The sequence below is a fragment of the Melopsittacus undulatus genome, chromosome 13, assembly GCF_012275295.1.
Source record: "Melopsittacus undulatus isolate bMelUnd1 chromosome 13, bMelUnd1.mat.Z, whole genome shotgun sequence".
Lineage (NCBI taxonomy): Eukaryota > Metazoa > Chordata > Aves > Psittaciformes > Psittaculidae > Melopsittacus > Melopsittacus undulatus.
Window position 1 is genome coordinate 2,913,851 of NC_047539.1, and position 20,993 is coordinate 2,934,843.

Below are 20,993 nucleotides of genomic sequence, written 5' to 3' on the forward strand. Positions count from 1 at the left end.
TTAGGCTGGAAGAGATCTTAAAGCTCCTTCAGTTCCAACCCCCTGTCCAGGGACACCTTCCACTGGAGCAGCTGCTCCAAGCCCCTGTGTCCAACCTGGCCTTGAGCACTGCCAGGGATGGGGCAGCCACAGCTTCTCTGGGCACCCTGTGCCAGCGCCTCAGCACCCTCACAGGGAAGAGCTTCTGCCTAAGAGCTCAGCTCAGTCTCCCCTCTTTCACATAGGACTTTGTGTGCTTTCCCCAAAGCTCACCCCTGAGAGGGAAGAGCCAACTTTGTCTTGAACCAGAAAACATCAGGTTCCCCTTATCTTACATTTGATGTACTATAGAAGGAATTATCAGGCTGCTCCCAGGAAACAGGACATGGGGAGGATTTAACATTCATCTACCCCACTGTGAATGGCTTCAGGAAGTGTTAAACCTTTGAGAACAAGAGCAAGGTTACTCTGTCAGCTGCTGTCCTCATCCAAATGGATCTGATGATCTGCAAGGAGTAAAATGATTAGGTTGTCTTTTTTGGTGTCCCAATCCAAGCAGTCAGTACAAGCAAAGAGCCTGAATCTCATTTTTCTTCATTTTATTGGGAAGCTGCCAAACTCATTCCTACTTTTGGGACAAAAAACCCCAGAAAATATGTTACTGAAAGGTATAAATGCAAATAAATACATTCTTCAACCTTATTTAAAGTATCTTTAAAGCTTGTGAGTAAAGAAATCCCTTTTGAGGTTGTCTGTGCCTGCCTCCAACATGTGTTTTACAGTTGAATTCTCAAGGACTGCTTTCAGGTACACAGCACAGAAAAAGGACAGAGATTTATTCTTAGGAATGTTTTATTTTTATGTGACTTTGATACATAGAAACCAAACAAGAAAGAAACACAAGTATTTCAATCGCCCTCTTGGAATGGTTGAAAAAGGCAAGGTTTTTAATACAGCATTTTCCTTGTTTACTGCAAAAGATAATCATAGTAAAAAGAAAACCAGAAAAGTTTTTCCTACACCTACTATTAAGCACTTTATAAGTAAAAGCTGTGTCTGGAGTTGCAGGTGAAACCTTTCACATCGCAAAGGTCCTGAGCAGGTCTCTTCATATCTCAGTGACCTGACACACTTTCTGCTTCAGAAATGTAAGTAAAAAGTAGATCACTTGGGTAAATTTGTTCAGATCAATGAGCAGCTTTCAATTACCCACTTACATTTCTAGCAGTGGATGTTTCATATTTGCTTTACAGCATCTCTGCCTGATTTCTTTGGCTGGAAATCAGGCTGGGCATGGCTTGGTTCAGGAAAAACCCAGTGACCAGCGTGGTGACCTTGTCTTTAGCCAGCATATCCTGGGGTGGCTTGTGTGGATGCACACCAAACTTTCTGAGGTTAACTTAGCAATATGCATTCTGAAAATCCCCTTTGTTTTGTCCCAGTTGCAGCCTCTTGGACCATAACCCATCCCAGCAGAGCGTGAGCTAGAGGAGCATCTCTGTGGTTTTGAACAGGATTTAGGGAGCAAATTTGTTTGAGTCTCACTACTCTGACTTTGCACAGGGTTGCAGACCTGCTTGGGAGCAAGTTTTCAGCTGTTTGATGTCAGCCTGAGTAGGCAGAGGTCCCCTTACGGTTTGTTTATAGCCCTGGTCTAGGACAATATCAGATCAGCGAGACAACAGGTTGGGCTCAGAATGTGCAGAATAATAGCACTTGTCCCATATGCCAGGACATGTGGCTGGATGCTGCCCAGAGATAAAGACCACAGCAATTCCATTCTCCTCCAACAGATCTTAATTCAGTGTCATAATAACCTCAGGTGTTACAGATGTATCTTCAGCCACAGAGAATGAAAATCTCAGATAATGTAGCTCAGGGCAAAATTCAGGGGTTTTTTTTAGTGATTTGCAGAGTTTTCTGTTATCTGAATATGGAAATACTTTGGGATTGCTAAAAAAGCCCCATATAAATGCTGAGGCTGTATCAGTTTTGCTGTGGTGCATTTCAATGCTTCCTGTCCCTAAACAAGTATGTACCAATGATGCTTTGCAGGCAGGGTGGGAAAAGCTGTCTCAAATTGCTTTATACTTTACTTTGTAAAGCAATAAGCTGGGACCGAAAAGCATGGATCGAGCTGGGGAGCTCAAGCTGATTGTAATTCTTCCAGTGGAAACATTTTCCATCAGGGAAAAATGCAGATTTGATTACATTCCCTGTTGAAAATGGCCATTTCATCTGAAAATAATAGAAGAGCCTCATTTCAGTAATGCTGCAATATTTCCTTTTGAATTTATGATTTCACTTTTAAAAATACTAAATAACATGGCCATGAAATATTGGGACTTCACTGCAGTGAAGCCTGTTCTGAAAACTATTCCTGGCCAAGGATGATAGATGAGCCTTGGTTTTGTTACACTGCAAAGCCACCGAAAGAAAAGCAAATTGAAGGGCAGATTATTTCTGTATTTTCTTCACCTTTCTTTCTGCTGGAATATTTTATATTAACCCTTTTGATCCATTGAGGCCTGATCACAGCTGCTATAAGGCAGGAGAGGCAGTGCACAACTGAGCTGCCTAAAACCCAACCAAGCACAGGATTGTAATTTACCACCCTGCAGAGCTCAGATTTTGGGCAGTGCTTCCATTGCATCCTTCCTGCCTACAGCCAAGATTGTTCCATCACCCATCTTTCTCCTGCAATGAGCTTTTGCATCTGTCTGCATTACCAAGAGCTTGCAACTTTTGCTCTTTTCTGGTCTTCAAAGCAGTCTTATCTCTCTGATGGCAATCCTGAGTCTGTTTGGGTAACCAAGGCAATTTCTAGTGTAATTAATAGGTGTCACTGAAGGCAGTGGAGCATTGGTGCTGCAGGGTTCAGGTAATGAGGAGAAAGGCTCTACTGCCAGGCTGTTACTGGTTTCTCAGGCATTTGTGGACATATGAAGCTCACTTTGAGGTGAAAGTGCTCAGTGGAGTTTGGAGACTATAGTGATTGTCAGCCAGAGATGTACCCATTTTTACTGTGCAACTGGAAGTGAAAATAGGGGGAAAATAAATGGCTCAAAGAGATGGAAAGAAAAAAGAGTTTAATTCCTTGCATTAGTTTGAGTTTCTTGCATAAATAGCAGAAATCACAGTCTGTCTCTGGCACTCAGACCTACAGTATTTCTGGCATTACTGAGTGCTTCCCAGAAAGTTCAGTTTCAAAATGGAGCTAGCTCTGCATTTTTCCTCCTTTTGAGTGAGGACTGTTGTTTGTAGGCTGAAGCTCATATTCCTGTAAACAGTGAAGAGGGTGAAGTGCAGAGGGTGCATTAAAGTCAGATTTGGTTTGCTGAACTCCTGTTCACAAGATACGCTCTCAGTGAAGCAAATTATGTGTTATAATGGCTTTGGCTTTTAAGGAGAAAAACTGCCTTTTTCTGGGATAGAGCAGATTCTGGAACTTGGGGAACAGAAACTGCAGAGGTGCAGGCAACTTAGAACTGAAAAGCATTAAATCATAGGAATAGTGTGGTCCTTCCAAGGGGCAGCCTCTCACCTCGGGTGGTGATACCATAAAAACAAGTGGTGGGAATAAATCCAAGGGCTGGGTGAAAAATGTGTTGAGTGGAAGGGGATGTAGAGGGATGCAGAAGGGGTGCTGATCCCATCCTACCTGGAGGAGTCTGTGGAAGAGCAATAAGTAATATCTCACATTGGACTTAGAAATATATGGGCTCATTTTGTAAGTCCTGAGCAGCCAGTGCCATGGACAAAGGTGCTTCTCTGGTCCTCAGTATAACTGTAGTAAGAACATACTAATGTGCCACTGGGTAGCCATGTGGAAGCTACTTAGAGGTAGAGGGACTGGGAAAGGAGTCGAACTCCAGCAGAACTTGCTGCAGGTACTGCTTGTCCTGACTCGAGGGTCATTCTGTGGTGGGAAGAAAGATGCCAACTTATCATCCTTGTCAGAGTCAACTCTCCAGGTGTTCGAGACACTTGTAACAAATGGGTCTCTGCAAAGCTGTTTCGAGGACATTATTCTAAATGGCAGGTACCTGTGTTTGAATATTGGGCAGTAAATTTCCAGCAGAGAGTACTCAAAGTGTAATTAAGGCACCTTTGCAAAGCCTAGAGAAAGTGCTACAAATGATGGGAGAGATTATATTGCCTAGGCAGTTATTGCCAGGCAAGACTGCAGGCTGCGACTCTCATTTTAGTAAGAAATGTTTGAAGACTGTTCCAGCAGTAAATCAATACAGGATGAATATTATATATATTATTAACAAAAAAAAAGAAAATGAAAAAGGATGAGCAGCCATTATCTCTTCACCACTAATGTGAGTCGTCCTTAAGCAATCATGAATCAAATCACTCTCATTCTCCAAGATGCCCCAGGGTAGCATCCTAAGCTCATTACCTATTTATGTCCAGCAAACGTTTCACTTCTGTTGATGAATTGAGTATTGATGTCAATAAACCAAACCAGACATTATAGGTTTATGTCTAGGCAGCTTAAAAAATATAGTTGTGAAGTTAAACAATTCCCTACCGTGGCTCAGCTGTTCCCAGGCAAATAAGGACTGTGCATGAGGTGCTTTGAAGTGGTTTAGTGTCATGGGAGGGAAGCCCTGCTTGTTTCCTGGATGGAATTCTGGCCAGAGCACGGGAAGTTATAGGGAAGAGTGGAAGTTGCTGTTTGCCAGACTCTCCTGACAGCAGCCTTCAGCACGGCGCTTCCCTGCTGGCCCCGTGCGATGCTGGAGGGCTCAAGCAGTCCCACGCTGCTCAGCACACGCCACCCGCAGAAGGATGCAGCCACATTTACTCCTCACAGCTTTGTGCAAGGGAGGTTGAGTGCTGCTGTCCACGCCAGCCTGCCCTCGAAGTTAATATCCACAAGTATTCCCGGTCTAGCCCCTGCTGCTTGCACTGAAGGCTTCCATTTTAAAGCGGATCTAATAGCTGCAGATAGCCTTTCTGTTGTACATTTATATGGTAATGGGCTGTTCCCACCGGTTACTTGGCAAGTGTTAAATGTGTTTGGGAACAAAACCACAGGAAATGTCATTTCCACAAATAATTTTTCCTGGGGAAGAAAAAGAAAATCTGCCAAATTATGTATGAAAAAGCTCCTCTCAGGAAACACAAGATGAAACACTTGGTTTTGGGGCAGACCTTTCTGAGCTGAAATACTTGGTCAAGTTCACTAGCATCAGTTTGTTTCACCTGTTCAGTATAACTGTGTGGATTTGAGCTGCTGTATCACTAAGACCAGTATCAAACCTGGGTGTTTATTCCCCATTTCCAGCTGCAGCCTCAGTGCTCACGTTTGTGGTGGTGCTGACAGGACTTGGTGCCAGCACCTTAGCAAGATGCTGCAGCCCTTCATGTAGATGCGGCTCCAGGTTGCAGTGAAAGAGTTTGATCTGGGGATGCTGAACTGTTGTGCTGTGATTGAGAATAACCAAGTGAAATATTTTGACACTTTCAATTGGAATATGTTGGGGGGTTTCCATTAGATGAAAATTGTTGTTATTTTGACACTTTGCTGCAATTTGCAGTGAAAAAAACATGCATAAGAATAGCAGATGGAGGGATGGAAATTTCCACTTTTTTTTTTCTTAAACAGACATAGTAGTTAGAGACTCACTTAACAGTTCACTCAAGGACATGCTATTTGCAGCTTTTAGATCATTCAGTTTGTACTTTGGTGCCCAAACCTGCAATTAAGTGAATGAGATGACTTGCAAGATTTCGGGTGGTGGTATTTCTTCTCTTATCATACTAATGAAAACAACCATATAGGAGTCTGATTGTAATTACTGTGCACTTCGGGTGTGGTAGTTACAGTGTCATTACAAAATATATTGTGGTGGTATTTATACCCAGTGAAATAACCTGAAACCATCTGTAGTGCCTGAGGGGAGTTTGTGGACACCGATGGCTCAGGCTCGATTGATTTCATCGTGATTCATTCTCATTCAGGAAGCAAAACAAAAATCATGATCGTTGCCTCTAGTTACCAGTCAGAGGGAAATCATCTGTAAATAAACCTGCTACTGATCATGGAGAAGGGATGAGCTGGGGAAGGGAGCACAAGGTCAGGGTCCTGGTTGCCTGAAGCATGGAGAGGTGTTTTGTACAGAAGGGCTGGAGTGGGTGTGATGTGAGCTGGTGGCTGAGGATGTGTTTCTGGATGCAGATGGATGCAGAGAGTTAATGACTTGCTAGGCTGGGTGTCAGGTTTCTGACAGCAGTCTTGTTTGCACACTTCAGAAAGGTAAAATATATATATATATATATATATATATATATATATAAAAATCATCTTTTTCCATAGTTCTTCCTTTCTGTCTTCCCAAGGAGTGGAAGTCATTGGATGGCCATGTGCTCTGTAATAAGTAAGCTGGGAGGTGCAGCTGTTAAATGTGAGGAAGGAGGGAGAATGAATTAAAAGCAACACACATATAGCTTTTAAATGCTCAGATAACTACAAGAAGGGATTGCTGTGCTCTCGGCTCCTATGGAATATAAATCCTCACCTCTGGAAAACCAAACTTGCCTGAGGGATGTATTTCACACCCAGCTCACCATACCTGCCTCCATGCAGCTGGCTCTCAGATGAGGGTCTTCTGTTCTGGAATCTTGTCTGATTCACACAGCACTCCTTCCTTTTTGGTCCTGGTCATTCTTTCCAGCCTTGTATCAGTTGGGAATATAACTAATTTTGTGGTCACTGTCCCTTTGAAATTGAAGTTGTTACTTAGGACGGGGCCAGATGCCGATCCCTTTTCTCCCCTTGCTCGCTTGAATAATGCTCAGTGTTAAGCATTGTGTATGGTCCATCTGACAGGGTTTCTTCCTCTGCAGCAGTATTACTTGCTGATACTGTTTGAATTAATTCTGGGAGTGAGATGGTTTAGTGCTGCCAATAGTCACTGGCTGTTGGGTGAGCACTTTGATGTTGAAATCACCTTGCACAGATGAGCAGTATCACTGTTTCCAGGACCTGGAGATATTGAGACATGATGAAGAGCACTCAGGTCCTAGCCTGGGCTCCTTGAGAAGTGATGTTTCCTCAGGCTCAGGTCGGTACCATCACCAGCAAAACAGACTACTTTCTGTTTTCTTAATCTTTCCATATTTTCTCTTCTTTTTTCTCCTTTATCCTCCAATATAGTTTGTTTCAATTGCCAAAATTTGGCACTAAAAGCAGATATTAAATAGCGGAAAGAGAAATAAATATTGGTATTTACTAACTTCCCAGGAGATGTGTAATCTGAGTAGAGGTAAATGGTTAGGTGTAGAGGTTATGCTGCCAGCCAGGATGGGCAAGGGGCAAGATAGCTGCTGGGGCAGTATTGCTTTAAGACCTGTTATCCTGTTATTTTACTGTTCTTTCTAAAGACAAAACAGAGCTCTGCTTTTCTGGATCAGTCTAAAGCATCCCTATGCAGAGCAGCTTCCAATCAAAATGGAAGAGGTCTCAAGGCTTCTCCCAAGCCCTGTCAATGTCTTTGTTGACAGATTTCCTCCATGGACCACATCCGCTCCCAGTTCTCAGCCAGAAGCATCAGTTGCCATGGCGACTTCTTTGGAAAAGCCATATGGGGAAAGTGCTGATGTATTTTTAGCTTTAGGTAATGAAATTGAACAGCTGGAAATAAAGGTGAGGGCCAGCCAGGCTGCTATAGGTTCACGGACCTCTATTTGGGGCCGGCTCTTTGGCAGCACTGGTGGGGAGATCTGGTGGTGCTGTGCTTGGGAAGGATGCTCAGTCCTATGTCTCACACTATGGGTGCTGTGCAGGACAGTACCTGTGAGTATGTGAGAGGAGAAAGAATCACTATAAAGAAAAGCTGATAAGAAAGTGGTGTTACATGTAAAGATAAAGAGGAGGCACTGACTGAGGTCATAGCGACTTCATGTACAGTGTGTTCAACCTATAAATAGCTCTTCAAGTATACCTCTGCACAAGTGGTATTTATAGAGTGATGAGTGAATGCCAGCTCCGTTTGATGTCAGGAGTCGATTTCTGAAAGATGTCTCAGGCTTGGTCAAAAGTCCAGGTTTCTGGAAGCTATGGGACAGAGCTGGACCCCAGATGTGGGGGGTTTTCTCCTCTGATTGAGGCTCAAAGGTTGGAGTGCTGTTAAATGCACCTTCTGAAATCACTGTTTCTGGAGAAGATATTCACTGGCATTCAAATCCTACAGCAGAGCTCCTGTACAGACATAATTTGTTCATGTAATTTGGATCAGTCTCACATGCAAACTTCTCTTAAGATAGCCTATTTTATTTTCTAAAACACTTCCTGCAATATATTTGGTTCTTTCGTCTTCAGCTGTTGAAATTTTATTTTAAAATTAATTGATTTTGGTGTAATATTTACTGCACTTAAGCTTTCAGCACAGCATATGAAAATAGATTTCACTACAGCTGGCAATGTCTAATGGGATTTGTTTCTACTCCAAAGGCTCTTTGCATTATGTGCCCATACTTCCAGCTGAGCTTGCTTTCAACAGCCTCCCCATACCAGCAAGCTTATACCAGCTTCGGCTGGCAGGGAGACAAGGTGAAGTGTTTTAAGCTTAAAGGAGCCACAGTTGATGCATCCCTAAACCCAAAGTGTTGGTATAATAGATCTGGCCCGATACTCATTGAAATTAATAGGATCATCCCCTTTTGCATCAGTGGGCACTTTGGCTGGATTAGAAATTGATCATATCTCATTATGATAACCACATCTGTGATGAAGATTTAGCTGTAGGTTGTGGAGGTGCCCTGGCCCTGGCACATCACCAGGGTATTATACACAGCAGAAAGCAGCGTGTGGAAATTGGAGCAGAATTTGCTAACGCACTGGTGTTGTCAAGGGAGGTGGTGAACTTTGATGTGAGGTGATTTAGAAACAGCTTTTGAATTGTAAAGCTCTAAATAACTTGTTAGAAAGACATCACTGAACCCATTTCTTGGTGGATTATGATGGTCCCTTGTAGCCCCACTGCGGGGGGCTAGTACCTCTGTGGCATGTAGGGAGCAGAGGGAGGTGACATGCTTACAGTCCATGACAAGATTGGGAATATTTTCTTGTCTGAGGCTTAATGCCTGAAGTACCTAGGACTGGTGAAGCTTTTCCCATCCAGTCTGTTTCCTGACACAGAATAGATCTTTTGGGTTTTAATTCCACTCTCCCTCCCAGTTCTTCAATGAAATGTTTTCACATGAAGATTAAACTCCTTTGAGCAAAGCTGTAGTGGGTCCCAGCATGTTGGTTTTTCATATATCCTCATTCCCAAAAGAGATATGATAAAACATACTGTGTTTTCCTCTCCACAGCATGGGACAAAGACTGCTAAACCAAATGTAAGAAATCAGCACCTCTTTCTCTCCCCACCTCCAACTGAATCCCTCAAGCAAACAGGGTTGTAACAAACTGAAATGATAAGGTTCTCAGTCTGGCATTTGCAATAGCCAGGTCTGGGAGGTTTGATGGTGGAGCTTCAAGTTGAGAGGTCTGTGAGGAGCAGAAAATGTGGCTATTACAGGCTGGAGTGGGGAAAAGCCAAGTCAGATGTTGGAAGCTGAGCCAGGCTGAGGAAAAATTATGGGAGTGATTCCTTTGATGCAATCAGCATTTTTATTGATCTGAGGCTGTTTATTGCTGCAAAACTAAAGAAAAGCTGTGAAAAGGAGTGAGAAATGGCAATTGCCTGGGTATTGTTTAAAAGATAAACCTTCGAATTCATTGGACAAGGGAGAACATGTGCATCCAGGCTTCGGCTGCAGGGTTCCAAACCTGTGGAGGAGGCAGTCAGCACACAGCTATCCCTGTGCACGTAGTTTTGTTGGAGGAAGTTAGAGCTTGATCTGCTCATGTGACATAAAGTAAATCTGCCCTGCAGACATGCTGAGGGGCTGGGAGAAGAGAGAAACGCCTGGCACTGGGTTTGCTGCAGAGCCATATGTGGGGAGACTTAACAATGGATGAGGATGGGTTACAGTCCAAGGCAGGTGCTGCAGGGAGGAATGGAGTTCAAAATGTAATGAATAAATAATTTTGCAACAGAAAATAGGTATTGTAAGTGTGGATGATCTTGTATATATCTGTCTTCATACAGAGGTGTGCATGAGTGACTGCACACACACAAGTGTATATGTATCATGATGATGCTGACAATAATAATAATAATAATAATAATAATAATAGGCATCATTAACATTAGAAAAGGCACTATATGCTGCTTCTGTGTCCCATGTGTCCAGATGCACTGACCAGGGAATCCTCTACCTTATCAACTCATCTCTTCTTTGTTCTCCTTTACAGAAATCCGTGAAGCTTTCCGGGTGCTGGACAGGGATGGGAATGGCTTTATATCCAAGCAGGAGCTGGGCATGGCAATGCGTTCCCTGGGATACATGCCCAGTGAGGTGGAGTTGGCGATTATCATGCAGCGCCTTGACATGGATGGTGAGTCCTCACTGTTGGTTCTCTGTTACTGGTGGAGGGCAACCATTCCAGGTGCATTGCAACCTATGGTTTGGGCTCAGATCATTTATTGTCATCAAGAAAGGTCTGAACAGAAAGCTGTGAAGCTTTGCCTTTTACCACAGCAAGGAAAGGGCAGATGACAGTGAGCCACCTCCTGTAGATAAACCTCAGGTGACTCACACAATGGAGATGGAGCTGATACAGTTGGCTGAAGACAGAGCAGCTTTTGCAAGTCTGTTGTAGCTTTTCTCTGCACTCCTGGGCAGCATCTGGCCCAGTGATGCTTCCCTGAGATGATCGGAGCACCCAACAGAGAAGTTCTGCTTTTTCCCGGCCTCACCACTCTTTGCAAGTGAAAAATGCTGTGGATGGGAGGCTGTGCTGTGTTGTAATGAAGTGTTGATGGCTTTTGAAGAAGTTTAGAAGGGTGGAATAATTTTGAGCAAAGTCCTGCTGTGAGAACTCGTCAAACGATTGCTAAGAGGTAATAAAAGAAACAGAACCCACCATTAACTGGAAGAGAAAAATGCAGCATCAGGATGCTGGAGCCAAGGAGGACTTGTTAACTGCTGCAAAGCTACAATCAAAGCTGATCACAATGAATGGGCTGTCTTTAAAATGTCCTTGCTCAGAGCAGGAAGGGAGACTTTCTGAGGCCTGAAGTGTACAGGGAAGCTGGGGTACAGATCCAACCTTCTCCCACCCCTCTGCAAGCAGCTACAACAGGGTGGAAACACTATGCAAAGTTAGATGAAATCAAAGCGGAGTGGTGGATGCAGTCCTGGTCTGAAGGGGGATGCTTGGCAAGTCTATGTGATGCCAGCATCCTTGGGGAGACTGCTGAGAGCAGAGATCATGGGAGATGGTGACAGCAGGAGTGAATCTCTTCTACCTCCCTGGGATATCCAAGTCAAATGCCCTCACGAGATGCACAGTATGACTATATTCATCAGCCCAGGGGGAGCAGAACAGAGGCTGTCACCCTGCTCGAGGGTGCTCAGCATCTCCCCTAGACAGGGAGACAAAGCAAAGCCTGGCAGATGGAGAAGATCAGTGGTTGAAATGATCTCACTCTTAAAAGAAAAGGTTGGGGCAGGACAGAAATCCATCACTTGAAAAAGCACTTTCCCCAAAAACATTATTGTTTGCACCTTGTTACGTTCTGCCTTTCCGAGCAGAGCAGATGATTTCGCTTTAGGTTCGTAAAGGCCAGACTCAGCATGGTGCCAATTCATGGGGTCTTTTACTGAAACACTGTGCTTTTCTGGAAAAAGAGTGCTGTGGAATTGGCTTCCAGTTTTGATTCATCTCCAGTTATTCCCTGACTCTCAGTCTCACAGACTTGAGACTTTGGCACTGTTTCGTATACACTCCTAGTGTGCAGGGACCTGTAATCGGAGAGATGGAGTTAAAATGTAGAGTAATGGGCTGCAGATGGAAGGTGTTAGATTCCTGTTTGAGACTTCAGCAAGCTAGATATGTTTTCTGCAGAGACGGGAGGTGATCCTCCATCTCTTCCAGCTCAGCAGTTCCAACAGTTCCAAAGGTACAGTCTGGTTGCACTGGGTGTTTTTATTGTTCTTATGTCTCAGCTGCCTGTTGCTGCAGTATTTTGAGCAGAGGGTTTGGGGGCATGACACAAGTCTGTGCTATGTGAAGGTCAAATGGGCCATACATCAAAAAGAGACAAGGTAATGGGAAATTCCTTAGGCACTGAGCACATAGGGGAATATTATGTGAAAGATTTACCTTGACTGCAAATTGAATTAATGCTCTATGACTTGAATTATTATTATATGGCTTATGGCTACTTTTCTCTGATGGATTGTCTTCTCTTTCTTTTGTTTTTTTCTTTTTTCCTGGGATTTAACTCGAAATATGTAGTGAGAACCAACAATAGCTTCCTCCTTCTTTTCCTACTGTGCATAAGCATCATTCAGTAGCAGGGCTTAAACCCAGTGAGCTCCCAGGGATGCCAGTCATGAACTGCACCCCCAGGAGCATCCTCACATTCCTTCCCCATACCCCTGCTGAGGGTTGCTGTCTCCAAGGCTTTGGCTCAGCATCAGGTGGACGGGCAGCTTGGCTGGATGAAAGGTCCCGTTCAAGTCGGAGTCTCCTGTGGTCAGGAGAGCCAGGAGGGAGGCAGTAATCCTGTGTGTCTCCCAGCACCTGACATGAATTACGATGTGGCGGCAGGTAGTGCAGCCAGACGTCCGTCCCTCCGCACAAGGCTGCTGCCAGTGTCTGCTAATAATGAGGTAATACAATTGGCAGGGGTTTCTGTTTAATCTGAAGCAGCCTGAGCAGACCTAGTGCAAACATACAGTTTTCATCAGAAATTACCTTGGGAGTGCATTCTCATTGCAGGATGGCAAAGTCTCTGTATCTGCCATGGCTTATTTAACAGATGGGCTTCAAATAATGAGCAACTAGAGCTGGTCTGAATTTGCTTCTCATTGCAAACCTCATTTTCCATGGGGATACATAGGGAGGCTCAACTCTGTCTAGGTCAGGATTAGGTCTTTTGAGCTGTGTGAGCAGGACTGCTAGGCTGGACAAAGCACATTTTAAGAGGAGCATATGCACAGTATGTTGGAGTGGGTTTGTGGCTGAGCATAAGCAGATATGACAGGAGTATTTCGCACCTGTATGTCACCTTCTGCCACAGAGGGTCTCATTGAGCTCAGTGAATAATGCAGCGATCAATTCCAGAGATGCCCAAGGACAGTTGCTTCTGGGGCTGTAGTGTGCAGCTGTTCAGTAACACACAGTGAGCCTCCAAATCAGAGCAGAAATGAAGGTGCATTCCATAATTCATTGCATTTGAATGTAAAACATAGTAGGTTAGAAAATGCTGCTTGAACTTAAGTGAAAATGGCAATTGCACATCCTGGATTTTGCCCAGCAGCTCTTCATGGGTGTCTTACTGCTTTTAATTCCTCCATGTGTTACCACCAGCTTTCCTTCACAGATGACATGCCAGCAGCCCTGGCATTGACAGAGTGGGAATGGGTGCAATGAGGGGATTTGCCCACACAGAATGTAATGGGGTAATGCTGAGGATGTTCAAGAGCCTCCAAATGTCCCCTAGGGCTCAAAATGGCAGGAGGGGACTCCTGCCTGTTGGAAATGCTAGAAGGCAGGTAGTCCTGTGCCATGAAACCCATGGAGAGTTGTGGGTTACTTCTCTGCTGGGCTTTGGTGCTGTGGCACAGCAAAGCTGCTGCAAGGCTGGGGAAGAGATAGAAGTTTAGCTAAGAAACAGTAAAATGGGACCCCAAGATGTCTTGGGGCTGACAAAACAGAGCAAGATGTATTTTCCTGCATACAGACAGATGTAAGCTCACCGCAAATCCTGTTTTGAGACGCATCAAAACCCAGCTTCTCTTACCCAGGGACAGCTGTCCAGTGCTCCCAAGATGCTGACCACAAGTTTGCCCATTGACTTGCTTTTTTTACCCCAAAAGCTGAGGCAAGTTTGGGCCACTGGGACAGGAGATATTTGGTTCCTGTGCTGGGGCAGGGGATGAGTAGTGGGAATTAGTGGTGGCACATGGGAAGCCCTCAGCCTTGGCTGAGGACACTCCACAGCCCTGCAAGGGACCACACTCCAAGGTACATTCTGCCCTGGTCAGCTTCTCTGAATGCACTTATTTCCAGTGAATATCTAACTCTTGCCAGTCCTCACTGAAGAAAGGAGAGCACCAGAGGCTGAACTATCCACTGCACTTCCTACAAATGCCTTCTCCACCTTTTCTTCTTTGCTGTTCTGTAAGGTCTGCTTCACCCAAGTGAAAAGGAAAGCAGCAGCTGCAGGGGATATATTATAGTTGGCATAAAAAATGTACCAGGGAGAAAAATGAGAATCTACTTGGAATATTTCAAAGTCTCAAGATGAGTCTTATAAATCATCAAAACCATCGTTTTATGAACTACTGGAAGGTGTTACAGCCTTGCTGTGATGGGAGAGGTGAAAGTACCCAAACAGAAGGGAGATTTGATTTTCTGTGCAAAAATGCCTCTTTTGGGGAAGGGAGGTGAGGAATTGTGGCTTCATCATATGTTGAAGCATGAAATTCACATGAGGCCAGAGCTTTGCTTACATCTTTGATAGAAATGGTGCATGATGGTATGGCAGCTGAGGGTTGTTTAGTATAGCTGGGCATCTCTCCAGTGTGCTGTACTTATAAGGACTTACTGTTTGCTTTTGATCTGAATGTAGAGGTCAGATCTCACCTTAGTTTATACCCTTGATTTGCTTTACTCTAAGACATAAATTATTGCACGAATGTAAATATTGCAGGCTATGAGAGATGCCTACGGTTCTGTCTGCAATCTGGAGAGTGACCTGAAGTGTTCTGCCAGAATGTGGAAAGTAAAATATTTTATATATTTATGGGCTGGAAAAGAAATTATTTGTAAATTCTTCCAATTGGCAGTAACGCTAATAGAAATGCAGAGAAATGGCACATTAAATGTGTTGCTTTATCTGGGATGCCTGTCCTTTAAGCAGACTTTTGCGATAAAATAGATGAATGTGTGACTTGAGTGTCAAACTGTTTCATTACAACATAAGACACTTTTATCTGAGGAATAAAATAGGCACTCAGTGTACTAATTAGAGGAGCAGCTGGTTTTCAGTATCCTGGAAAAATAACTTCAGGCTAACACCAGAGGAAAAAAACCTCCAGTGTGTCAAATTGTTTATTATAGTATAAATAGGAAATACTTTGATCAAGCAAAAGATGAGCTGGTTTCATCAGTGTACAAGTGAGCTACCTGTTACCTTTTATCACATTATGTGATGTGTCAGCAGTAGTAGATGAATCCAGCTATAACATCCTTGTGAGTAATAAAAGACAGGGACAAGAAATCCCCATTTAAAATGGTGCATATTCCCAAGCTGCTTCCAAGGGCTCTTTGTAGAGCAGGGGGAAAAAAATAAGCCAAAAAACCCCACCCCAAACCCACAAACAGTAAAAAAATCCCAAGCACAAACACAGGCTGGGTGGAGAATAGGTTGAGAGCAGCCTGAGGAGAAGGACTTGGGGTGTTGGGTGAGGAGAAGCTCCCCATGACCTGGTTTCAGTGTGCACTTGAGCCCAGAACCCCCCTGTGTGCTGGGCTGCACCCCTAGAATGTGAGCAGCAGCTCATGAAGGGGATTCTCCACCTCTGCTGTGCTCTGGGGAGACCCCCCTGCAGTCCTGATCCAGCTCTGGGGCAACAGCACAAGAGGGACTTGGAGCTGTTGGAGTCCAGAGGAGGTCCAATGCTGGAGCGAGTCCAATGGCGATGGCAAACGGAAGTGCCAAGCTTTCCCCTGTGGCCTGTGTGCTCTTAGATGTTGCATTGCTGAATATTTGCTTCTCTCCATAAGATCAGCTTGTGCTGTGTGGGACAGCAGTAACATCACAGGCTGAACACATGGTCTCTTTTTTTGTTTCTCCCTCCTTTTTGTTTTGGTGCAGCTTTTTTTGTTTGTTTGGGGTTTTTTTGTGTGTGTTTTGTTTGGTTTTGTGTTTGGTTTGGTTTTTTTTCTTATTTTACTGCCCTGGACAACTTGTGTTTCAACATTTCAACATGAAATTACGTAAACCAGCCCAGGCTGCTGAAGGTAGACCAGAAACCATTTCTGTGTTTAAAACACAAAGTTAACAGGAAAAGCATGGACAAGTTATTGCAGACTTTGTGTTTGTCCTTAAGAGCCTCTGATTTTCGTATGAGAGAGATGACCTAGCAACGTTTCAGCCTGATTGTCCTTTAAAGTGTGTTGCTGAGCTGAGAAATTTGGTTGGAGAGATGGATTTGATGAGATTTGTCTTTATTTATAGAGGCCACTTTCTTTGTGTCTGCTTTTATTTGTAAAATGGGGATTATCATATTATGTATTCCTGCTGCAAAGAATGAAGAGTCATTATTGCTGCTGGGGAAGCTAGTCAGGTTTGCAGTTCAGTATTAGGAAGAAGTTCATGAGTAACAGCAAATTCTGTCTTTGATCCAGTGCATGGATGGCTGAGAAGGGAAGGTGATGCTCAGTGCCTCAGTTTCCCCACTGCAGAACAGCTGTGTCATTGTTGTATGGAGCTTTATCTTCTTGTTTCAGCGACTTTCATGGTTGTCTGTAACTAAAACTGTTTCAAAAGTGGAAAGTTTTATGACTTTCCCTAGCTCTTGTTGAAGTTATGGATTGAGGCTGTAATTAGGCAGAGATTACCTGGGTTGTGCTAGGGAAAGGTTCAGGCTGGTGATGGGGCTGTTCTCCTCTGACCTTAAAATCTCTGAAGCCAAGATACTTGTCTGGAAATATCCTGTGGCTGGAGCTTTTCTGTGCACATCCTCTGCATCATTTTAAGGCATAGCAGCAGCAACAGTCTTCACCAGACTGTATTATTACTGCACAGGTTACTTTATGGGCACAATGACACAGACTGGGACAGAGAATCACTGCAGCTAGCTATTAAGAGAATAAAAATAAACAGGAGTGTTGTATGCGCCTGGAACCCAAGCTGCAACAGAACTAGCTCATTAACTTTAAATATATCACCTAGCTGCACTCTGGAGGTCAAACTCGAGGGGAAAAAAGGGTGAATACTTATCAGTCTCCATGCAGCAGATCCTCATCTCTGTTTAAATGTGTGCCTCATTTCAATGCCATTACAAGAAACTTTTAAGGAGGAGGAAGAACCTCATTGTCCTGAGACTGGCCATGGAAAAGGCTTATTTATGAAGCAGTCAGGCCAGATTATCCAGGCTCCCAGTTTAAGGCAGGAGGCTCTGAAACCCAAGTGTAAGTCTCTGTTGTGCCCTTTGTGTATAGGTGATGGAATTCGTGCATGTTTTCACTGTCTTTCTTTCCCTCTCCTGATCTTTCTCCAGCCCAATGAATATTTAATCTGTGCTCCAAGGGAGCCGCTCCAATGGGAGATGTTTGGACAGACAGCAGTGGACTGAGGGCTTGGGACTGGGGCCTTGTCAGGGGATAGAGGGTGAGATGTGTTCATGCTGCTGCTCCTCTGAGCATTTAATTATTCCTTCAAAGCAGAAGAGCTCTGTCAGGAGCCATGCAAGAGCCCACGCACAGGCTGCTGCTACCTGGGATGTGGGGATTTGCCTTCCCACCTCTGCTTAATCTTTCTCTCCTCTTTCAGGTCTGGTATGTTTTGGGGGTGGTTTGCCTGACACATCCAACATGGGCAAGCCACTGCTGATGGTAGATCCTGTTGGATTGGGACAGTTGTGCTCTTCCTTATGAGGATACTGATCCTTCCCTGTGAGGGTGCTGAGGCGCTGGCACAGGGTGCCCAGAGAAGCTGTGGCTGCCCCATCCCTGGCAGTGCTCAAGGCCAGGTTGGACACAGGGGCTTGGAGCAAGCTGCTCTAGTAGAAGGGGTCCCTGCCCCTGGTAGGGGGCTGGAACTGCATAAACTTCAAGGTCCCTCCCAGCTCAACCCATTCTATGATTCTGTGATCCTATGATTCTATGATTCAGATCCCTCTTTCTGTGATAGAGAATTAGTCAGGCTCACACAATTGCTCCTGCGGCCATTGACAGTGCATCTATTTGATATTCCTTTTTATTATCACACATGCCTGCTTTTTGTCATAACTGAGACAGTGTCTTGCAGGGAGCAAATCTTTGTGGGTATCTGGAAGCACTTAGTCCCCAGAGGATGCTAACAGACTAGTAATGATAAGCAGATCTGATTTGTCTCTGATGATGTGGCCAGCAATGTTCTGAGTCATAGTTTTAGTCATTCAGGGTTCAGCCACATGATTGCTAACCCTCTTCTGACTCTTTGACATTAATGCTGGGATTAAGAGGAAGCATCATGGTAGAGAAAAATGTTAGGGCATAACTGTTAGTAAATAAATAGATGTTTTAGTTGGTTAAGGGAGTTAAGAGGTTTAGGGGTTAGTGGTACAGCTCAGCTCTACTGTTTTGCTAAGGTCACTCACACAAGCAGTAACTGTCCCTTGGCTAACTCAGGGATGGGGTGGCATCTGGGCTACATCCTGCCCAGAACCCCTCTGGTCCTTGCCCACCATGTCCCCTAACAGTCTTCTCCTGCCCCAGCTCTCCTGCATTATTATCCCTTGAGGTTTCCCTGCCTTCCAAGTTTGTAAGTAAGTTATTGCAGTGTGTGAGTACCTTCATCAGTGACTTCAGCATAGCTCAGGTTTATAAACCGTGCCTGTATTTGTAGCTAATGGGAGCAGGGAGAAGAAAATAGCTGCAACTATCATTGGACAGGGAGCACAGTCCCCACATCCTGGCCATAGCCTTTCTCCTGCTTGTGCCCCATCTATCCTTAAGAGGTTGTTTTCCTGTAGTGTGATGAGTTCATCCTGAAGTAGTTGCAGACAGATGGTGGGGGAAGGTTGCGAGCACCACACACGTAAATTGTCCAGGGGGGACAGTGAGAGACTGGAGCTTTATGATCACTGCTGACAGCTGTGTTGTTCAGGGCTTGCTGGATGGCTCATGGGAAGGAGCAAGGGAAGGTGAGAGCAGTGTAGACAGCACTGGTGCTCCAGCCTGGCCTTTACTCTCCCTTTTTCCCACCCCTTAACCCAAATCAAAGTTAATTTCTGAAGAAGTTGTGCATTGCTCACTCTGAATATCAACTACATTGAGGCAAGGAGCACATCTGTAGGCACAGAAAAGCCAAATGTGGGGCTCTGTGCAGTGTTTGATTTGCTTCCAATGCAGATTCTCAAGCAGATGCTTGATGTGTGGATCACACATCAGCTTGTAGCACACTGTGTATGACTATGGAGAGGAGGAGGAGGAAGGCATCTTTTGACTGTACCCTACACAAATTTCAAGCTGAGTGGTCCCGGCATCCGATGGGTAGCCTGGATGCTTGTAGATCCTGCAGGCAATGTGAGTACTGGATATTACCTGGTTATGCCATGGCTGTGGAGAGCAGCCCCCTGCATTTTCACCTTGCAACCATGCAGGGTTGCACTGGGTGTGTCTTGGAGCCTACGTGTTGCTTTTAATAATATTTCTCTCCTGGTTTTTGAATACTGTAAATGGAATTTTCAGGCAAAATTCTGAGTTCTCTTTCCTGATATTAGGATGCTGCAGTCTCCTGAGATCCTGATGCCAGGAAGCTTTGTTTTCTGCAGCTAAAAACAAATGTTAAAGGGATATTTCTACCAGGCAAAATGGTTTGGGGTCTAGTTTCCTTGCTAGTTAACAGTTTTAATTGAAAAAGCAGTCAATACGGTGATTATGCGTTTTGTAATGGCATCTTTCTTCTGAGGTTGTGGAAAATGCTATAATTAAGCTGATAATTAAACCCTGTGAAGTTAGTTATGATCCCTGGCAAAGGCACAGGGAAGTCATGAGCAAGGGTTTGCCCAGAGTCTTGTTCTGAGTCAGACACAGAGCCCAGGAGTCCTGGCACCTGCTTTCTCCTGAGTCATGTGTAGGACTAAGTCCTGCCTCTCCTCTGTGGATGAAATGACATTGCAGAAAATGTGAATTGAATAACTCAGTGTCTTGGGGTCACATATGGATCACAAAATGTATGCAGGGGCAGGTACTAGAATTCCTTAAAATGCAGATTGTCTTCTTGCTAATCTGTCTAATTCCTTTAACCTGATTTGCATGATAGTGTATGGGTTTGTTGATACCTTTCCTTCGATGTATTGCAATGTAAATCACCCCAAATCCACTGTCACCTTCCATTACCTTCCCCAGCATGATCCAACCTGCTGTGACCAATACAGTCCAGCTCGATGCCATAAACTGATGCCTCCCATGGGGAAGCAGAAGGAACACATTTTCTCATAGCCCATAAACGTTTTAAAGAATGGCTTTCTAAGTGGTGGGATGCCCACCCCTTTCCTTGTCTGTTTAGAGAAATGAGCTCCATTCTGCAAAAGCTCAACCCACTCCAGCCCCACAGGACTCTTCAGTGTGGGCTGAGCCCTGAAGGTGTGAGCAACTTTAGCAGTTGGATGTGCTCTTCCTGCACGTTACAGCATCAAAGCTATTATGAATCCCTGCTGTGTTGTTTCCTTTCAAAGCCCCAGCCATGGGCTCACCCCCAGGATATTCACTCTTGTCTTCAAGAAATCACAGGCAGAGCCTAGTAAATAGAGATCAGTATTCTGACAAATGTTTTGACTCTGCTTATTTTCACGTTGTGTTTTTGCAAAGATAAGGACATGCAGAGATTTTAATCAGTGCCTACACTCAGACCAAGCATATGAAATATAATAAGAAGGACAGATAGGAGCAGCATGCAGTGCACGTGGTGAAGCTATCATGCAGGTCTGCTGCAGGTACTGCGGTCAATAGCGACATTTTCATAGTAGTCCTTGCATTGATCTGCTTTAGCCCAGTGGCTTTAGACACTTCTTTTACCCCTAATACTTTAGCAACTACATGGAGAGGTGGATGCGGTCAGTTCCAGCTGAATGTGAACAAAAGACAATCTGAAAGTCTTACAGTTGCTGGTTCCATTCCCAGACTATATAGCCACCCATATTGATCGGCCTAATAATATTTAGGA

General features: G+C 44.4%; 1 protein-coding gene across 1 annotated transcript in view; it reads left to right on the forward strand.

The window, feature by feature from the left end:
- The window catches only part of CALN1 (calneuron 1), an 87,700-nt gene that overhangs the window by 24,537 nt on the left and 42,170 nt on the right, over positions 1-20,993 (forward strand). Inside the window, exon 2 of the mRNA XM_031053700.2 lies at positions 10,298-10,441. Coding sequence (XP_030909560.1) covers positions 10,298-10,441 — 144 coding nt within the window. The remainder of the gene's footprint in view (positions 1-10,297; positions 10,442-20,993) is intronic.